Source organism: Dicentrarchus labrax, unplaced genomic scaffold (assembly GCF_905237075.1).
Source record: "Dicentrarchus labrax unplaced genomic scaffold, dlabrax2021, whole genome shotgun sequence".
NCBI lineage: Eukaryota > Metazoa > Chordata > Actinopteri > Moronidae > Dicentrarchus > Dicentrarchus labrax.
The window spans coordinates 9,695,433-9,716,517 of NW_026136705.1; the positions used below are offsets into that span (position 1 = coordinate 9,695,433).

Genomic DNA, 21,085 nt, shown 5'->3' on the forward strand with positions numbered 1-21,085 from the left:
GGGAATGCGGAAGTAATACATAGCCAAGAGCTGCAGGTCGCACGGCAAAAGCAAGAAGAGGGTGGCAGCACATGGCCATGGCCAATTTCAGTGGAAATTATGTGGAATAGGATTTGTTATTGGAAGCCTCAGAGCCTGAATACTTGGCAAGTATCGCGTGGCTCTGGCACTGGTTTAAGCTTGATAAGTCAAAATGGATTCCGGCTGAGCCTATTTATGTCATTCCTGAAAACATATGGATAGGATTCAGGCGCTCAATACTTTCAACCTTCAACAATGACATTCAACACCACTTCTCCAGTCCATTAATCTTCCATGAGAATAGATTTATCATCCGCAGCACTGAGGGATTGCATTCAGTCAGCATCAGCCTGAACAGTATTTACCACACCAACCTTGCTCTGTATCAGTTTCAACAATTAAAGAGCCTTATCTTGCTGGGTATACAGTAACATAACTACAGTAAAGGTCACAATGTTCCTCTGATTCCTCATATTTTATTTTGTGTTCAAGGCCTCTGGGTGTGGTAAATAATTAGCAGAGATAAACTAGTGCCATGCATTCTCAACCTGAGGGCTGCTCAGAGGTCACTGCACACAATCACACTGTGTGTTCTCTCATTCTAATTATATTTCTGGAGAGTAGATGCAGCAGAGTCTGAGTTAAACACTTGTGAACATAGGCAAGGAGACAGACGTGCCCCAAGCACTTGTAGAGACAAGCCATCCAGCGGGACCTCTCACAGGCCCCTGACGGACATTTGGCTGTTGGGGTACTGGCAGGGCGATGGAGGCGCAGCATAATTTAGCCCGACTGCCATGTCACAAAGTGTCAAAATCTGTCCCTGACAACACGACTGCAGGCAATGAGAGAGAAAATGGGAAAGAGAAATAAAAGAGAGAGAGAGAGAGGAGAGAAAAGGGGGCTTGATTTGGAGTGCCAGAGGTGGTAATAAGCATGTCTGGCCACTTCCTGGGAGACAGCCTATTCATCAGGTTGATTTAGAGTCAAAGGTGTAGGCAATTCAAGTGATCTTGTGTCTGGATCCTCTGGCGAGCTGACTGTGCAGTGAACGACAGAACCTTGCATAATGAATGAGAGAAATAGGGTGGAAAGCTCTTATTGTGGACATGATCTCTTCACTAGCACGCAGGACTTGAGAGATACATAAATGTTCTACAATCTGGTCCAGGTGTTCCTTATGAATTAATAGGAACCCCAGATGGCATGAATCAAAGAGTGAGTCATCCTGTCAAAGCTGTGTGCTTTAAATGATTTCATATCTGATCACAGAAGTGGATGATCTTGAGATTTTAATGATAAAACACACTTCTTCAACTAGATATCTGTCATTTGATCTCCCAGGACTTCTTTTGCTGCCCTCTTCATTGTTCAAAGTATTTAATCAAAAGCTGGTAAAACTGCTTTTAGCTATTACACTAACTTCTTTTAAAATACGGCTTAAACCTTTTATTTTTCCCCAAAGCTTAGACTTTTCAGAGCGTTTTCTCTGTATGATGTGTGTTTTTGTAGAGGTAACCAGTTGACTGCCAGGTATCATTCTGTCCCTGTAATTGGACAACAGGAGAGGATACAAAAACACTGTCTGTATTTCCATTGTCTTTAGTCTTTCAGTCTTCCCCGACTTATTTACATCACTGCTGAAAAGCTATTAAACAGTCAAAAAGACAAGTAATCCCTGCACTGCATCTGCTGCTCATTTCACACTGCCACTATGCACACACTGGGGCCTCAGCAAAGAGTGCGATCCCATGATAATGAGCTAATTATAGGTACAACATTCCTACTTCCATATCTAAATGCTTGTCTCTAATAGGAAACATTTCAAATTATTGAGAGGCAGAGAGAGAAAGAGACGTATAATTGATGCAAGCAATTACAAGTTCTGTGTCGGAGCAAATTGGCCAGCATATCTGGACATGTAGGGGGACTGCGACCTCATTTACATCAGAGTGTCAGGAAATAATTGGAGAATGTACTGAGGAGGTGGGATGGGCATAGTGTAATGCAGACCAGCTCTGGTCACATTACATAAGCAGTTCACTTGGACAGTGAGATTCAGTTCAGACAAGAAAAGATTGTACTCAGAGGTCAAGAACAAAACGTTATGCGCTCCAGCAAATTTAATCATAATAGTGATTTTTACTAGAAACAAATATACTTTATGAAATTAATCAGTTTCCAAAAGCTGTAATTTGAGTATTTGAAATGGTTTCACCACATGCACACAGGATTCTGAATAGGCCGTCATGTTTTCATCGGAAAGCCAGTAATAACTGAGTTCAGTTTTACTAGCCATGAGAGAGTCTCTAGCTGTGTTTGGGCTGAAACCGCTTCAAAAGCAGGGAAGACGATGTGCCTGACTTTTTACAGTATCACTCCCAGATGTTTCATTACAAAACAACTTTCAAAGACCTCACCGCAAGAAAACCTTCTCGTGTGAGAGGAGCCAGGACACAAGAGTGTGGATTTCAGAAACCCACAATTTTCACATTTTCATTTCAGTTGGAAAAACCAGCATGCAAAACTGTCTGGGGGAACACCAATAAAGTGCTAGTATTAATGATAGTGGTACAACCTGTCCAACAGGCCAACATACAAATCATAACCCTATGTTCAAACAGAGTGTTCCACACCATATACTATAAAAAAGGTGTTGTCCAAAGCATTACAGTAGATAGCATTGCATCTGTTTCGATTTGACAGGCAGAATTTACTCAGCAGAACAGTAAAAGGATACATGAGGAAGCTTTGGCTGATGATAAAAATGGCCCCTGAAATCTTGGGGTGCATTCATTACAGTCTGCCTCTTGTGCCTCTCATCAGGCTGGCTAACACTGACTGGCGGGCTCTGACCCAGTACTCCGGAGCTTCTCTCTATTGCACCCGCCTCTCATCAAGAGCCTTGGGTGGAAAAAAAGGAGTAACATGCTGTTTACTCGCAATCCCAGGCCCGTAATTGCCAATTTATTTGATAGGCAGCCGGGTAATGATGGCATTTCACCCCTTGCCGCAGAGACTAAACGGGAGTGATTCATCCCAAGCTCCCTGCCCTCCCTGATCCAGCAGACTCCCTCTGCTCAGGACTGCTGCCTGCCTGAATGCCTGCCACCCAGACTGAAGGGGTGGAGTGTGGTGGGGGGACGTGGGGGGTGGCTGCCATGTCGGCTTCAAACGAACCCAAAAGGGAGCCCAGCGCTTCAGAGCAAATGCGGCTAAGCCTGCCAATTTAGCTGGGGTTTGGGGTTGAGGCAAACACAGCCGAGCTGATGTGCCATTTGTAGGCCTTAATGAGCTGGCAGGACGGAGTGAGGAGGGAAGGCGAGCGGGAGAGAGGAGGCTGCCAGGCCTGACCTCCTCTGGCCTCTATCTCCCTGCCAGCCAGTGCCAGGTCGGCAAACTCAGTTCATCTGCTTCAACGGAGCGTAGTCGCTCTGTGAGGGGAAGGGAGTGTTACAGCAAATACCATTAGCGAACTGTTGGTCTAATGAACAGTTCGGGTCAAAGCTAGCTCCTGTCTCACACTGCTCCCTGGTACTAACGAGTGACTTAGATGGTTTCTCTTTGTTTTCGCGCTGTGAGGGAGCATCTATGTGCAGCTGAACCACATGAGCAGTCCAGTTGCATTGTGCTGTGTTTTCAGCCAAAATAGTTTTAACATTTCAGTAGAACAAGCACATGGATAGCCATAGCAGAGAAAATGCTACAGGCCTTCATAAATAACCTGCAAATACTATCTACCTTCATCTGTAACAATACTATTTTGCAATAAATGAACTATATTCTATAATTAGAAAAACAAGCCCAAATAATCTCAGTGCGAGGCAAAACTTTTTTCACGTTTTTTTCTTTTTTTATTCTCTTCATCTTCCTCTTTCTATCTGGGGAACAGCGCCCTGCTACAAAAGCTACAACTTGCACCTCTTGCGACGTGTGAAGTGGGTTTTTACAGCAAGGCTGGATGGGACTTGTTCAGAAACCTACGGGGAGCGGAGATGAAGCCTCACACAGTGTGACCATCTAAAATGACATGGGGTCTAAAAGTCTGTCTTCATGCTGCCCAGCTTTCAGCAGCTCTTCTGAAGACATGCTCAGTCTCCTGTGGGGTGTCTTGACCACACGGTTCAGGGGGAACCAGCGCTGCTGTTCCTTCTATCCTCCAGAGTGTACTGAGTGGCTGAAATGCCAGCTCAGGTGGAAGTGATTATAGAAAGGGCGATAGATGGTTCCTGAGAACAAGTCGGGGGGTGAGGAAAGTAGAAAGTTTCTGTTTGAGAAAACCTGAAATCCTCAAAATGAATTACAGATATAATTTGAAATTTAGGACAACATTCCAATAAATTAAGTATATTTAAGTGAACACATTGGCTGGTGCTATAAATTATATGCATTTCAGGGGGTGATTTCATATGGAGCAAAAGAGACAGTGGCACATGGGAGTGACTGAGTAATAAAGACAGACCATAACATGATCTAGCTGTTGAAACATGTATCATTAGTGTATAATGAGTCAGAGTGCAAATCATCACAGAAATGTAATCTAAATGGAGGGAAGCGGATGACCGAGGTTATGTCAGATTATACTGTTGCCAATCCATGCAAAGGATTATGAAATTTCAAACAGTGATTAAAGAAATTACATCTAGTGTGTCATTTCTTTAATAGTTGTGACAACAAGTAAAGGCCTTTAAAACACATATTAGAACAGTTACAGGCAGTATGTAATGGATTTTTGCTTGCTCCTTTAAGATAACAACTAATATCAAACTTAATGTATCAATGAAATGCAACCCTTTTATCAAATAGCTAGCTGTGCCAACCTCTTTAAGGTAATCAATATAATTTTGATATGGAGCCATAACATGCATTATCCTACAAAGTGTGTAAAAACCAAACAGAATAAAACAGGGATAATTGGCTGCTTGATTTGACCATGGGAATCAAATTTAGATAAAACCAAAACCTGGCACTCATACACTGATTGAGTCTGATTGTTGAGTCTCATTCACAGGTCGTCAAATACAGACAACGTGGGAATGACACACTCAACAATCAACTATCTTTCTTGGCTCTGATTGGCTATTTTTATTAAGGCACGGTTGATTCTTGCAAATTCCATTAAGAGCACTAGGAGGAGCCAGAAGAACCAGAGTTTTCCCTACAGATTACCTGCCTCATGTACTACTGTAGGAAGTAAGGATATAGTGAAGGTTTCAGAGATACCAGAGACTTTTAGAGATCATGACAAAACAGATGAGAAAAACTGAATGCTTTATCATTCTGTATGACAGTCACAGTAAAGCATATTAACCATCCAGGTTAAGTGTTTCCAAACCTCCACTGTTAAAGCAAAACTTGCCTTGGTATACTGCTGCACAGTCACCACAGTGCAGTCTGACAGAAATCAGCAAGTATCATTTCAATTTCTGTTGTCAACATCAAATTACTTATTTCATTTCATGCCCAGTCAAGCATCGTAAAGCTACATGCAGAATCAGTTTTGCTTCAGTTGTTCGGCCATGTCTTTCTCAAAGACTAGCTCGCCTCCCAACTGACAGCTTTAATTATGGCCAGATATCTGATCGCTTCGCTGTAGATTCTCCACACAAATCAAAGAGCAGGGGTGGGTGTCTGGCAGCAAGGTCCCTCGAGCCCGCTCGCTTTACATCTTGGAATATGTCACAGGGCGCAGGGACACAGCCGCTCTTTCTTCTGTCAGTTAATGCTTGCCTTCAGCTCCTCCACAAGGAACAAGGACCTGGGTAAGTAGTGTCTTTTTTTGTATCAGTCATAAAGAACCTCTGGGAGAGTGAGAGAGTGTGTGTGTGTGTGTGTGTGTGTGTGTGTGTGTGTGTGTGTGTGTGTGTGTGTGTGTGTGTGTGTATAAGATGTAAATAGTGCTCTTCACCTGAAGTACTCAAAGAGTACACTTATGATCATTTAAGATTTACCACAAAGTTCTCTGCTGAGGCACAGTTTTATTAGTTTAACACCAAAAGAAATCTTGACAAAATGGATAATATCACATTAATAACTTACCTTTTGTCTGTGTGACACACCCACACATCGGTGCAAGCACTCACACACATAATGAATTTACACCGTTTGGATTCAAAGTACATGCCCTGATATATAATACTGAAGTAATTCTCTAGCTTTTTTTTGTAATAATTACATAGGAGGTTTGACATAAAATTGCATGTGTTCAAGTATCTTACTCTCCACATGCTGTTTCTTGCAAAGGTTGATATGAGAAATGCAACTAATTAATTTGCTTATAGATTTTATATTATGTTAAATATATCATGATTATTTTTAATCGATTGACTAAAAAATATGAATATAAACATGGTAATCATTCTCAAAGCAAGAAAATATGTAACATTTGTACCAACTGTAGAACTTTCCACAATACTAATACTGCCTCTCTAACCTTCACATATGACTCATGTCCATAAGTTACTATAATGAGTCGGTTCTGTCACTTGTTCAGTCAGCACTGTTTAGGAGCAGCTGCAACTCTCTTGCTGATCAACACTGGCTGTTAAAGGTAACCTGTGGAGTTTTGGACCTCTGGTAGCACTAGAGAGCACTTTTTGTGTGCATGCGTACACGGGCACACATTTGCCTGCACATGCACATGGGTCATAGACCTTCCTGCTAATGCTGTCACACTTTTCCACCAATTGTCAGGTAGTTGTAATGTGCCAAGAAAAGCAGTGATACGCCAGCAGAGGAAAGGAAAAAAATGCTTACTAGTAAATATAGACGTAAACAACGCAGGTTTCAAACGGCTCTGCAAATGTTTTATGGAGGAAGGAAATGCATTCATCATGTTTTGTGTGAGTTACACTGAATGTAAACGTAACTTTTGTTTGTTCACCAGATAACTCCACAGGGCACCTTTAAGCACTGCTGATGTACAATACAAAACAATTAGGACGTAATATATGTGCTCAGACTTTGGCTTCCAACTATTGTGTCCAATCTTTTCTTTTTTCTGGTTTTGTTGTATTTGAAATGCTGAAACCATGTGTTAGGAACACTAAATACAACAATATGAACCAATTATTTCAAAGAAAATGACATACAATGAAGGGATGTTGTGATAAGCCCTAAAAGAACCTCAAGCTACCACTGAAGAGAGCTTGTTTTTTTAATGTACTCACATCTGTCAGTCTGTCTCTGGAGCTGCTCCTGATGGAGGGCTTGGACTCTCCGCTTACACTCTCGCTGTCGCTGTCCTTACAGTTGTTCTGCCCTGGCTTCAGCTGCCAAACACAACACAAAAGGAGACCAAGGGTTAACAACATGAAGCAAAACTGTTAACACTGCAGTTTAGAGCTTTACATGGATAACGCTGGCTAGGGAAGGCATCCCACAGAAATCGGTTCATGAATATGTGAGAACTGGCAGGAGCTGCGGCGCTGTCTCTCTAAATCTGTCATGTTTCTGAGCCTATTCATTGGCCATCACTCCGCTTGCCAATGATAGACACCATCTGATCTCGCAGTATGAAACTCCTCTCAGCCCACGGAATAGAGAACAGGGACAAAGACCCCTCCAGAACCTTCAAATGGAGCCACTATCCTTTCCAAGCAGACACCACATGCCGAGGCAGCAGGAGCTCAGCAAGTGTCATCCTCTAGACACACTGTTCGAGATGCAGCAAAATGACAGGAATAAAGAGGAGGACGTGCCAATCCGCAAGCATCTGAGGCCCTTCAAAATCTGGAGAACAATAAAAGACTCTTGGGAGTTGAAAGAGGTGGGGTCTGTACTCCCCATCCAAGTCTACGATTGATGTCCTCTGAAGCTCCCATGCTGCTCCTTCCAGACCAGACAAACGCTGCAGGTTTCATTTCAAAGCACATAAAAAGATGGCTTTATGGGACAGTGCAGTAAACGGCTGCTCTGCCACCTAATAGGAAAAGAAGAGTGTGGTGCTGCACACACAAAGGACTTGGACTAGAAGATGATGGCACTTTCCTTTCCCCTTCCTCTCCTGCTCGGGAGGAAAGGGACACAGCTACAGTATATGTTTTTTTTTTACCTCTCCTTCAGTATTCTCTTTTCAGGTATCGGCCATAATTTAGAGCAATGAAAGGGCACAAGGTGGGGGAATACCAAAAGAACCCTTGAGTTGAGCGGATAATTAAAATGAAAATGTTCCCTTTTCTGTAGCCATTAGCGGTGTGAAAGGAATCCTATTCCTTGGGAGAATTGCATGATGGGTGGAAGGCGGGTGGATTTGCCAGAGTGGTGAATGTGATAAGAGAGTTTGAGCACTGGGAATGCCTGATGGGCCTGTTTGACTCTATGTGTGCACGAGTATGTGTGTGTATATGTGCACATGAGTGGGTGTCTGAGACAAGGCTGGGGGAGAGCGCACAAGAACCAAATGTGACACATGCACAGACACATGCACACCAATGCCCTGCGCTGTGATAACACTAATTACCTCCAACACATTTTATTCCCACAAAAACCAGGGCACATTTTCTCTCTTTTTCTTCTAAATGCCAGTTTGTCTAAGGGGAGTTTACATATTTTTAGAGAGAAAAGGGGAATAATATCTCATCCACCATGGTCCGTGAACTGATCCTTGAAGAAAGGGCGAGGGACGCTGTTTACGCCCCAGTCTGTGGCTCCTTCATCAAAACATGTTGACCTATAATATTTATTAACCAGCCTGTGTCCCTGCTGACAAAACCGGGCAGCGCACGCCAGCACACTCATGCATTTATGAATGTGCACATACACAAAAGGAAATACGCAGACCTCACTGAAAACTGCTGCTGACTCCTGCATCACAGATTTGCAGCCAAAAACCAAACTCATATATGGTAAGATTAAAAGGAATATAATAAGGCATGTGTGGGAGAGATATAGAGATTTGTCCTTTATTAATCAATGTAGAATCCAACTGATTCTGCTGTAGTGAAACCACATAACCACACTGTCTCACACTGGCTTATCAGTGGTAAAGTACTCTGTGAAATCAGAAATCTTGCTCAAATTTAACTGTGTGTAATGTCTGAAGAACATGTCTAATAAAGACGTTCCAATAAAGAGCGGCTCATCTTTCAGGGCTATTACATTGCTTGGACCTGATTACACAGCTATTTGAAAACGTATCCCTCAGCTTGTTCCCTTTAATTTCCCCCTGAGCTCCCTTAAATTACTTGAGAGAATTGTGGGTTTTTTTTCATCCACTCTCCCCTTTCTGAGCTTCAGATGATGGATTCATTTCTCTTTATGGTGTGATTAATGGATGTCTTAAGCAAATGGAGGGAATGCTGGTGGTCAGTGCCATCAAAAAGTGAAGCTGAAATTTAATGACCTGCTGTCTGATGATAAATCTAAACGAGAAGCCCATGTGTGTGGGTGCGGGGGCTGTCTCTGTGACCTCTACTATAACAACGCTGATCTGATCACTCCCACTTATTACAGCGTGCAAGTCATTCTCTGTATTTTTATTGCCTTTTAAGCTTCAGTTTTAAACCTGCTGTAATGAACACCAGTGCACTTCACAGCATTCAACAGAGATCTCAGGATCTGAGGGATTAGACGTATGTGCAAACGCCCGGGACTGGTGTGCTTTACTGATGCAATAGCATAAAGACATTAATTAACACGCAGGTTGAGGCATACGGACGTATTTATTTAATGACCTTACTGTATCTGTGCAGCCTGGGTAGGAACTGGCCCTGCAGGAAGATAACAAACAGATGGTTTTAATATTCCAGAGGCTAATTTCACAACAATTAAAGACACAGCGAGACATTAGCATCTAATGAAACATTTAAACTACTAGTAAGTGCATCTGCCATTAATTTCCACACAGTGAGGTCTTGTTTTCCTGCAATCTGTTCTGTGTTAGGGGATAAAGTTTTTTTTCCTCATCTCTCTTACCAGTCTGAATTTACTGAAGTAGAGAATCAACAACTGTTTTCAATCAGCAGCCAGCGTGATGCTTTGCAAGAGAGCAGCCCAAACCTCAGCATGAAACAGTTCAGCCCGCAAGTATGAGAAATCATATAACATTTCTTATAAATCATTCTTTTAAAAAAAACAAATGCTTTTGCTTAAGTTACTAGCAACTATTCAAACTGTTGTTGTCACACTTCATCTGGATAGTCCAGTGGTGACAACTGAACATCCCCTCAAACAATTGTAATGCATTAGTAATATCTGGGTACTGGGTTTCAACAAATACTCATAACTGAGTGAAAAATAGTTCAACAGTGTTATATTGTCTGTGGAGACACAACAAACACGCAAACATTGACTTTTCACTTGATAGCTGCATGTCATAGTGTCACTAAACACATGGACTTATCCACCAGCTCCTTTCTGCATTTATTATTTATGAACAAGTGGAGGAATTCTCACATTTTCTATATATTTTGATATAAGGCTCGTTCTGCATGGCAGCTTCCATCAGTGCAAAGACAATGACACAAGACCAACCATTTGACAGATTTTCAAAATCATTTCACCAGTCAGTCAAACAACACATTCTATTGCTTTTCGTTGATTAAATGTGTTTTAGTTGCAGACAGCCCTAGTTAAGAGCACAAATACAAACACGGTATGGATTTCCAATAATGTGTCAGATGATTGCCATTTTGTTGACTGGCCTTAACCAAAGCTGGGTTCTTCTCATAGAACCCACTGTATAATCACTCATTCCCTCTCCACACTCTTGAATTTCACTTCAGTCCATGAGAAACAGCTGAAGGACTTTGCTTTTCAATGTGTCTATTGAAGGTTAGACTGAAATTAACAAGCACCTTTATAGATCATAGCAGTGTTATTGAAGCTGCCACATGAAATACGAAAGGTGCTGTTGAATGTCATGTATGCCTCACAAATACTTATCTTGACGTGTCTACTGAAGCACAAGATGCCTGTCTTTACAATAAAGAAAATGTCATTAAAAAGACAAAATCAATATTGTATGTTTTCATGTCAGTGTTGTTGCTGGTGGCAGCAGGAATAATAGTGTCATTTAGGAACTCAAACATGATTCACAGCATACACTAATGCACTACAGTACATTCCCAGATCAGAGTGCAGAACAATTATTAAATATCTCATTTAACACTGTTCCCTTGAAAAGTATGCTACAACAGTGTCTTGAACATGTGCAGTCAATTATTTTCTCACTTGCTGAAAAGTGCTCACCGTTGCCATAGTGGAATTTTACAAGTGTATTGACCTATTCTCAAGGGCTGCACTACAGACTCAATGCAATCAAGCACAAAAGTAGGCCTGCTAACATTTCTAACCACAAAGGCCTTTTTAAACAGAGCCATACACAACCGGCCTGCCCCAGCAACTCCAGCCCCAACCCCCATCCCTCATCCCACAAAAAGAAAAAAAAAGACATCGAGAGAACTGGGCTCAGTTTTCTGTACTGGCCTCAGTGGGATAGCCATCAGCTCCTGGTTTCCCTTAGTTACGCACAACAGCAGCTGCGGAGCTCGGCGGTAATAAAACCTGGAACAATTTAACGGCTTTTATTGTTCTTCTGCGGCTTTCAGAACAGCTAACCTGTCCTCTCAGGATCTGGCAGAGAGAATCCCACTAGGGCAGCAATGAAAGAGGATCTCATTTACCTAAAAGCGCTTATAAATTTTTAATTTGCTTTAACAAGTAAATTAACAAGTCTCTCATTTGGGAAGTTTTATGGCTGCTTGCCACTGAGGGAGGACCATGAAAGTTTTATAGATAATCCACTACCTAGGCTGTGTTGCTGATAATAAATTGTCTATTTCCTGCGGCACTGTCAAATCCCCTTGGTTTCTACTGACTACACTTTGAATATCTCCTTTACGCTATCTTCACAGGTCTATATAGCAGGGCTATTAAAGTGCTGGGGAGCTTCACGACTCAGCAGTTAAAATGAACAACTTGAAGAATTTCTGTCGACTTTATACAGGCTCTCTCGTATAGCCTTAGGAGACGCCATTGCCAAACATTAGACCACATTAAGCAACGCTAATTATGTCCCTACCAGCCTGTACATCACATCAGCCTCACAGTGAGCCCATCTAGTGAAACCACCTTGGGCTGGTCGACAACAGCAGTTGGAAACTGCTGGGCCTGTTTAATTTGCAGCCGGCTTTATCTGACGAGACTGTTATGTAAAAAGAGGAGCCGAGGGTTTGTCAGGACCTGTGAGGGGGCGACAACGGGCCCTACGTCATCTGTCTGACAGTGGCTGTGTGGGCGAGCCCACCAGCGTGGCCTGGCTCTGACCCTGTGCTTGGCTCTGAGGCCCAGCTGCTTTAACTGCCGCAGACAGGAGCCCCGCCTGGCCCTCTCGTCACCCATAACCCCCTCTGCCACCCTCGCTCACAGCCTGTCACTGAGTATCAGTGCTTTGCTTCCATTGCCCCAGATTTGTTTACTGTTAGCTCTGTGTGTGGCAAAGAGGTCACAGACTTACAGTGTGAAAATAACCCTTAATACCTCTTTTATCTCTGTAGCTGGAGCATGTTCTTTCATCACTGTGACTAAATGACATATTAAAAATACTTGGCATGTTTATCCTAAAGCCTACTGTTTGCCTGTGGTTAAGATGTCACTTGCAGTCAGCCAGTGTGGCAGTTTTTATTAGTACCTAGGTATGTAACCACGGAGAAGCTCCATTTCCTTTCAATCCTCTAGCATCATTGAGCGGCAGTGATCTCTGGCGACCTTGTCAGGCATCATTTTTCTAGCAGGGGAGAGATCAGTGAGGCCGAATGCACCCACTCTGACCAATCTTAGGCCACAGAGGAGGCTTTTCTAGCCTCAGTGCTGGAATGTGAAGCCAAAGCAAAGATATGGAGCCACTAAGGACTAGTCACAGCAGCCGCAGGGTGAGAGCATCCTGAGAGGAGGAGGAAGAGGAGGAGGCGGAGGGAAACAGAGGCTCGAGGGGGGTGAATGAGAGGAGGGGGGTAAACGTGGTTGAGAGCAGTGTCTTGATCTCATCAGTCATCCTAAGGACTCCATTTCCTCTACCGCAGGCTGGAGGCTACTAGAGATTGTGGCTGCATTTATATATTGCCATAAATCTCTGATCTATGACGACATTACAGACAAATCAATATGCTTTTAACATCCATCCTCTGCCCTGCGTCGCAATCACCCTTCTCCCTTCTCACAAATGGTCATATAATGCTGTAGTCTGGTGGATTGAGTTATGGGGACAATTCCCAGATTTAATAATGAACTGAGCAGGTGGAGAAAAAATGTGCGGTGGGGTGGGAGATAATATAAGAGCAGCGGGAGACCTCTACTCTCTCAGATCATATCTGAACATCTTGTTATAGTAGCCCAGCGTGGCAGTAAAATAACCTTCCTGCCCACTTTACGCACCTCCAATTCCATGAGCACTAACATTCTCCATGTACAGCAGACAGAAAGCAGACCAGGAGAATACGTTACTAGATTCCTTCCCAGAATGCACTAGAGGAATGCTGGGGTGGGTGCAGTGGGGTCAAAAAGACCCTTCTAGTTGCCCAGTTGAGCACTCATCACCACATAACTACTCATCAAAGAAATTTGCGTGCAATTAATTACATGATTCCCCAGCTCTTCAATCTGTGCTACTGAGTCGTTACTTAAATACTGGCTTTCAGGGACTCATCCAACTAAAGCCACAGCCAATGTGCCAAATCACAGCTCCCTGAGCTGGGCAGCCTCAATAAAGAGCGGTATGGAAAAAAAGACAGCAGAGAAAAAGCCCTCTCCTATCGTCTTGCTAGGGCTATCATTTCTCTCTTTTATTGCCATTTATTTTCCTCCAGGAATTCACTGCCAGTATATTGGCAGGCCTTCCAGTAGATGGAGGCAATGAAATTTAGCGCAGACACTTAACACTGGGTCAAGCCTTTTGCGCGGCTCATGTGTGGTGGTAATATGATAGACAAACGCTTCTAGTTTAGGGAAAGACTGCTTTTTTATGTTACAGGAATAGCAGCAGAGTGCTCGCTGTGACACACCGCAAAAAAAAAAGAGGAAAATGCATAACCAGAGCCCTTCAGAGGCAGGGAGAAGATACAAACGTTTGAAAAATGGCAGAGCACTGCAGCCCGGCTGTGGCTATTTAAAAGAGACAACCTATATAGGTCAAAGCTCTGTCATTATGCTAAACCCTGAGGCATGGAAGAACTACTGGCTGGAAAGTACAGTAAATAAAGCTCCAAAACATATACGCTAATTGAGATTAATTAAAAGACATTCAACTGAAATCCTTAAGAGAAAATGCTGCTTAATAAACATGTAATTCATTCATTCACTTACATCCTCTCTGGAACAACACACAAGAACGACTGTGATTGAATTTTACATACATTAGTGTCAACTGTAGCAAATAAAACATAGGCAGTAATAACTGACTAATGTATGTAGATTAATGTTACAGATTAAATTACATAAGATAAATTCCTTCCTTTTCATTTTGGAAGACGCTTAACTACCTTACCTGTGAATACTAATGCTCATAGCTACAAGGCCTCTTTGATCAACTGTTTGCTTATCTACAGAGATTTCTCATCCAATTACAGTATCCAATAACCCAGAGGGCGTTAAGGTGATGGGGTCATAAGCTGATCTCTGGTCAGCAGGTGGATATTGACATTTAGTGAACAGGCGGCCCTGCCTATCAAGCATCGTGCACTGTGGCTTGCGTGCTAGTGTAAACCAACAAGAATGATAGCGTCTCACCTTACCTGCATTGGGCTCCATCTGCACTGCTATTCGGGGGATTAGAAAGGGGCTGTAAAATCTGATGGCAGGATATACATTTCCTATTTGGCTGACCCAGGGTGTCTGCCTGGGGCCAGTGCTGTTATCACTAATCCCTGCTGTAAACGTCCTCATTTAGTCACCTTCCTGAAATTCACATCTGCTGTTATCAAGTCATAAAACAAGGCAGGCTGCTATTAATACGGTGGGAGCGTAGCACTGAGTTTGCCTGCTTCGTGAGGAGTATGCTAGAAAACATCTGCTCTGGCCGCTTTAACAGACTGGTAATGGGAGACAGCAAAAAGCCAAGGGCAACAAAAATAGAGCCAAACAACATGATTGTAATTGAAATCATCAGGAGACAGGAAATTACTCACATGTAACGCAACAACATACTGTACTTTTTTTGATGCAAAAAAAAAAGGTACACAAAGCCATGATGATGACAAAATGTTGTCCATTAACATCGCCACATTGACGGCACCTGACTCCCCACCATCTGAATGGTCATGAAAATGTAGCAGGAATGTGCCCATAATGGGCTGGTAGGCAGCAGACTTGTTTGGGGATCTCACAGAAAGCAATCTCTATATTGTTTCAGTGCTGTCTTCATGTGCTGTTGGAAATATCGTTATTATGAGTCGAGCACATGGGAAAGATCCAAATACAACTGGACCTACCTGCCGAGATCAGACAGCATGTGAAAAAAACTGATTGTAAAAGTTTAGTACTTGAATACAATATGTCATTTAGTATTGTCCATTAATAATTCAAAATTCAGGTTTCATTTTCTATAAATAATTCAGAGATAGTCTTTTCAATGCAACTGTTTGCTAAAAACCTTAGCTTGATTCATTGCAGTTACCAGAAAGCTACTGTTGTTACAGTTATCTGTTCGACCACTTGCAAGTACAAATAGTGTTTATGAATGGCACATATCTCCTGTCCAATATTTCTCCCTGCATTCACATTTATATTCTCGATATGACCTTGAAAAATAGAATACACAAAGTTGTATTTGCTAGGTAGAATTGCAAAAAATGTTAAATATCGGAAGTAGATGGGAAATAAATGTTGGGATGCTGACCTTTTGTCACAATTGCTTATGTTCGTGCCTCATTTTTATGTTTTCAATACTTGCCAGTTTACATTTATGAATGCATATTTATAGACCACTGCCTTATTAAAAGCATGTTATTTGTTCTCCCTTTATACTTCACACACAGTCATTATTGCACATTACTGCCATGAATGTTAACTTTACTACTAAATGATCCCTGGTGGTGGTAGTGGTGCAGCTGGCCAGAAATTACATCTGTAATGGGAAATGCACAGACAATTAAAAACAATTACCCATTATCTTCACCAATAGAGTTATTAATTATTAATTAAATTAAAGGACAAGTGTGTAGGATTTAGTGGCATCTAGCGGTGAAGTCACAGATTGTAGCTATCTGAATACAGCTCAGCCTTCCTAGCGTGTAGGAGAAACTACAGTGGACATGAAACTTGCGATGCTAAAGGCCCTGTCTAGAGCCAGTGTTTGGTTTGTCTGTTCTGGGCTACTGTAGAAACATGGTGGTTCAACATGGTGGGTTCTGTGGAAGAGGACCAGCTTCCTATGATGATAAAAACAGCTTATTCTAAGGTCACAAAAACACAATGATTCTTATTTACAGGTAATTATACACTAATGAATATTATATTCCATTTCTGCTAGTAGATCCTCTTAAATGTTACACAATGGACCTTTAAGTCATTGTGAATTCGGAGTAAAACTGGAATACACACTATACACTACCTTTACTAAACTAATTGGTTTGAGGAATATGGCGCAATATTTAAGACAGAAGCGACTGCATCAAAAAAGGCCCTAAAAAACAATTATGTTCATCTACATCAGTTTTCGGCTGAAAAACAATTTCAGCAACACCACTTAAAAAGTTGGAACAACTTTGGAAAGTAATTCTTGAAAAAAGCCTCTGTACAGCCGCAGTAACTAGGGCACGTACTTGTAGTAGTTCAATGAAAGCTGGTTTTATACAAGATGGAACATTGTCATCTTACTTTCTCTAAACTTGTCACAGCTCCAACCATGGAAAATAAACACTTCATCCAATGTCACAGCTTTACTGTGGAAATAAAAGAAGTCAAATGTGCTCTAGTGTTGTGATTTAGGCCTACACAACACTGAGAATAGCTACCTGCCACGCAAGACCTGTCAGCATCCAGCAATGACTACGCTGCTTGTAGAAATAGCTTCCCCACATGTGTAAGGCATATTACAACACACTGGGGACCTGTTACATTTCAGCCTAGTTCCACATCACTTGGCTTAAAGAGAGACTATTTAGGTGGTTTAGTGCTCTTATTTATGTTGAGAATTACAGTGAGATCGAAATCTTTTCAGTTTTTCCTCCTCTGACAAGTAATGTTTTCAGCAGCTATCAGCGATCTTGGCAGGGCAAAAGAATTACTCCATGACCCTCTTTGCAAACCATGCCCTTACTCTGTTTGTGTTTTGGTCTGGGCTTCCTCTAGCAAGTAATGGACTTCCTTCAACTCATAAATCACACTGGTACACCCCTTTTGATTTTCTCTTCCTTTTTTTCTTTTCCTCCACCATGTTTTGTTAAGTGTACCACATCTTTGTTCATGTGAAGCTATTTTCTGTCACAAAAAGCAGCCAGACAATGCTGGCCCTCTTTCTCGTGTTCTTGGAAAGGCACTCTTACAGGCGCTGAGGGCCACAAATGTCAACCACAGGAAGGCAATTATGAGAGTAAAATTACTTCCTTACCGTTATCAATCCACTCTCTGGACCCAGGGAATGGTTAAAAGCCACCATGAAATAGGGCACAGTTAGAGTTTTCTCCTGGGTCCCAGCCAAGGCTGCTAACCTTGCTATTAAAGGCCCCGACAAGCTTTGTCAATGCAATCTGCTGAATGCCTTGAGTGACACGCGATCGATATTCTCGACTCTCCCGGGTCATCACCAGTGACAGAGGCCTAAGTAATAATACAGCACTTGTAGCCTCTCTAACTTAAATGCTTCCACTGCCACAATATTTCTTTTTTTTGTCTCGGGGCTTGCGAGCTAAATTTTCCGCGCTGATCGAAAGAGGAAGATATGGAAGGTGGGAGGGAACAGGGGAGGGTGGAGGTGTGTTGGGTGGTGATGAGGAATTGCTGTGTGTCTGGATTGATGCTGGCGAGGGTAGTGAGTGTAGCGGGCTGAGGGGGTGGGAGGGGTGGAGGGGGGCACAGAGGAGGGGTCTCTGATAAATCGAAAATGACTGGCTGCCGAGTTGTAATCTGCCAGCGTCGAGCCCCCTGTAGCAACAAGCCAAATGAAAAAGCACGCTGACAGGCCGGAGAGATGGAGGGCCTGCGGTAGATTGTGGGGAGGAGCTGGCGCAAAGAGAAGAGAGAGAGAAAGAGGGGAACAGCAGGGGAAGGAGGAGAGGGAGGGAAAACAAGGAGAGCAGGGAGGAATTGTGGGGGGAGACATTTATGTTTGTTCCAATGCATGGAGGTGTCAAGAAGTGGCGAGAGAAAGGTAGTGTGTGGTTGCAGGCAGTAAATAAAGCCTGTGTATACTCACAGACGCGTGCGCGCATACACGCACGCACACACGCGCGCACACACGCGCGCAAGCACGCACGCACGCACGCACGCACGCACGCACGCACGCACACACACACACACACACACACACACACACACACACACACACACACACACACAAACATAAGAGTCCCATTATAATTTCTAATAAGGTCTAATGTAAACATGAACAGTTGGCAGTGTTGTACCACCCATCAAGAGCTGTCAATTAGCTCTACACTGAAAATGTGTTTTATGTGTTTATATGACTGGGCATGTCTGTGTATACAGAGGGCTTGTAAATCTATTGTTATATGCTATCTTTGCATTTTGCATAAATGCCATCTGAAAGGGATGTGTGCACACACGCAGACACAGACACAAACACAAACACACACACACACACACACACACACACACACACAGACAGAGGCAGCTGTCGTGTCCTTTATGAGCAGGTGAGTCAAGCTCCAACATCAAAATCCAACACAAGAGCTCCACCTACTGCAAGTGCCTTCTCTGCGCCCCTTCCACTGTTGTTCAGACAGCCAGGCGAGCTCTGGGAAAACAGCAGCAGGAGATGGCTGTCCGTGTACAGCGTGCAGCGCATTTCTACCCATTCCATTAAATTCCAAAGTAACCTTTCTCTGTGAACATTAGTGTCAGACTGAGGAAAAGCCAATCCAGACAGGGCTAATAAGGCTGCAGCGGTCCGGCCTTGTCTGGCTACTTGATACAATGTCAGCTGTGATGAGAGCTAAGAGCTAAGCCCGCTCTTCCCTCCCAAGTATTAGGAGTGTAAGCCTGATGCCTGTTAAGCAGGGTCTTGCAGGAGCAGGGCCTGAGAGAAGTAGTCAGTCTGCCTCACTGTCTGCCTGCCTAATAGGCCTGCTGGCCTGAAAACACAACAGTGCTCCCTTGCAGAAAATGCAAGGTCAATTCACCAGCAGCGGTGAGCCCAACACAAGAGGACCAGCATTGTAATTGGGAACTCAATAAAGCTCATGTGGAAAACAATGTAAGAGGATGTTGGTAGATCTCACCCACCAGGACCATAGAGAACCCACAGCAAACAATCTGTCTTCGCAGCCATCCATAACTCTACACAGAGTTTACACATCTACATCAGATGAGCTGCATATATTTAGAAATCACTAGTGGCACAGCATGGGGCCTGATGAATTCACAAACAGTAGGAAATAGCGCCACTGTATTTTCAACAGAATTATCTGCAGCTCTTTGTCTGTTTATCCATTGCTGCTTTTTTCCCTCTGCCTCACCACAGCAGCAGGCATGCCCAGTAAGGCAATAGGGGCCTTGAATCTGTAAAGGCTGCATCCCTCCTCCCCCTTGTTTCATTTGCAGACCCGTGGCTCACAGTCGGACTGTCGCAGAGAAAAGCCATCTCCCTCACAGCATGGCTGCTGTTTCAGGGCAACGCCGATCTGCTGCATGCACCCCGACTTCCCGCGCTCCCACTGGGCTATTCAGGAAATCACGGCTGATACTGAGCCGTTTGTCTCCCTTTTGTGCTCACCCTTGGTTGCGCCGCGGCAAAAAAGAAGGAAAAATTGGGAGTATAGCTTTTTTTCCCCCCTGAGGAAACACTGAAAATTATTTCTGTTACCCTCAGTGTGGCAATTTTGGTGAAAAGCACACAAAAAATGAATAAAACACAATTTAAAAGGCAGGCTCTGCAGGAGTGGAAGTCTGCCTGTGGCTTTCTGAGTTTGCTGGGGAAAATTGGGTTCTCAGCCTGAGGTTTGTCACTGAAAACTTCAGGCATTTTCTGGAACAAAACTGGTGTAATCATTTCAAATAGGCCAGTATGAGATGAAGACTTTATATAAGCAGCGCAAGAATCCACTGAGGTCTAATCAAAGAAATACCGAAGGAAGTAATGTGGGAGTTATACTTTGCATTTCTGTGGCTTTCCACTGTGACAGCTTTTGTGTCAAATGGCTTTGAACTACATAGGCTGTGGATGGCATGAACACTGCGTAAACAACCCAGGAACATTGGATCATAGACTCATCAGTGCAGATTTGCTAGCGCTGGCTGCGGCACACATTCCTCAACCACAATCAATTATCCTGCCAAAAAAACAGGCCAAAGAGGCAGCGCTCACATAATTGTGGCTAATGAGCAATAAAAAGGGGGATAACCTGCATCACAAGACCTTGTCCATCATGCCGGCTGATAAGATTAAGAATGACTTCAGAGCAAGTTAGTTTTTTTGGAAACAGATTTGAGCAGGAGTGTTTCACTGATAAGAGTGTGGAAGAGGTTTTTCAGACTGACTTATGACCTGCCCTGCTTTACTGCAGGCTGACCCGTCTCTATGATAACGCAGATGCAACCTCATAAGCTAATCCAGGTCTTCTCAGATAAGCTTCTAGCACACTCTGAGAAAGACAAAACATACAACCCTGACCCAAAACAAAACCTTGTGAAAGCTGTAGGAGTCGGAACATCAGTGAGTTCGATGGTGATTTATGTTGTCTGCAGAGCACAACATAACACTGTTATAACACAAATGATTCCTGATTTCTGGCCTAATGCAGACGTCCCAAAACAGCTTTTAGTGAGAAACTACAATTTAAGCAGAATCAGTTCAGTTAACAAAATCACTGCCTTAACTTGTGTCTACAAACAACAGCTGTACCTTAACAAAGTGAAAAACACTCTCAGGCAGCATCACAGTTTCAAACAG

General features: G+C 43.0%; 1 protein-coding gene across 1 annotated transcript in view; it reads right to left on the minus strand.

Moving 5' to 3' along the window:
• Positions 1-21,085, minus strand: part of auts2a (activator of transcription and developmental regulator AUTS2 a) — a 294,183-nt gene that overhangs the window by 155,477 nt on the left and 117,621 nt on the right. The window contains 1 exon segment of the mRNA XM_051400367.1: positions 7,191-7,292. Within this exon segment, the coding sequence (XP_051256327.1) occupies positions 7,191-7,292 (102 nt within the window).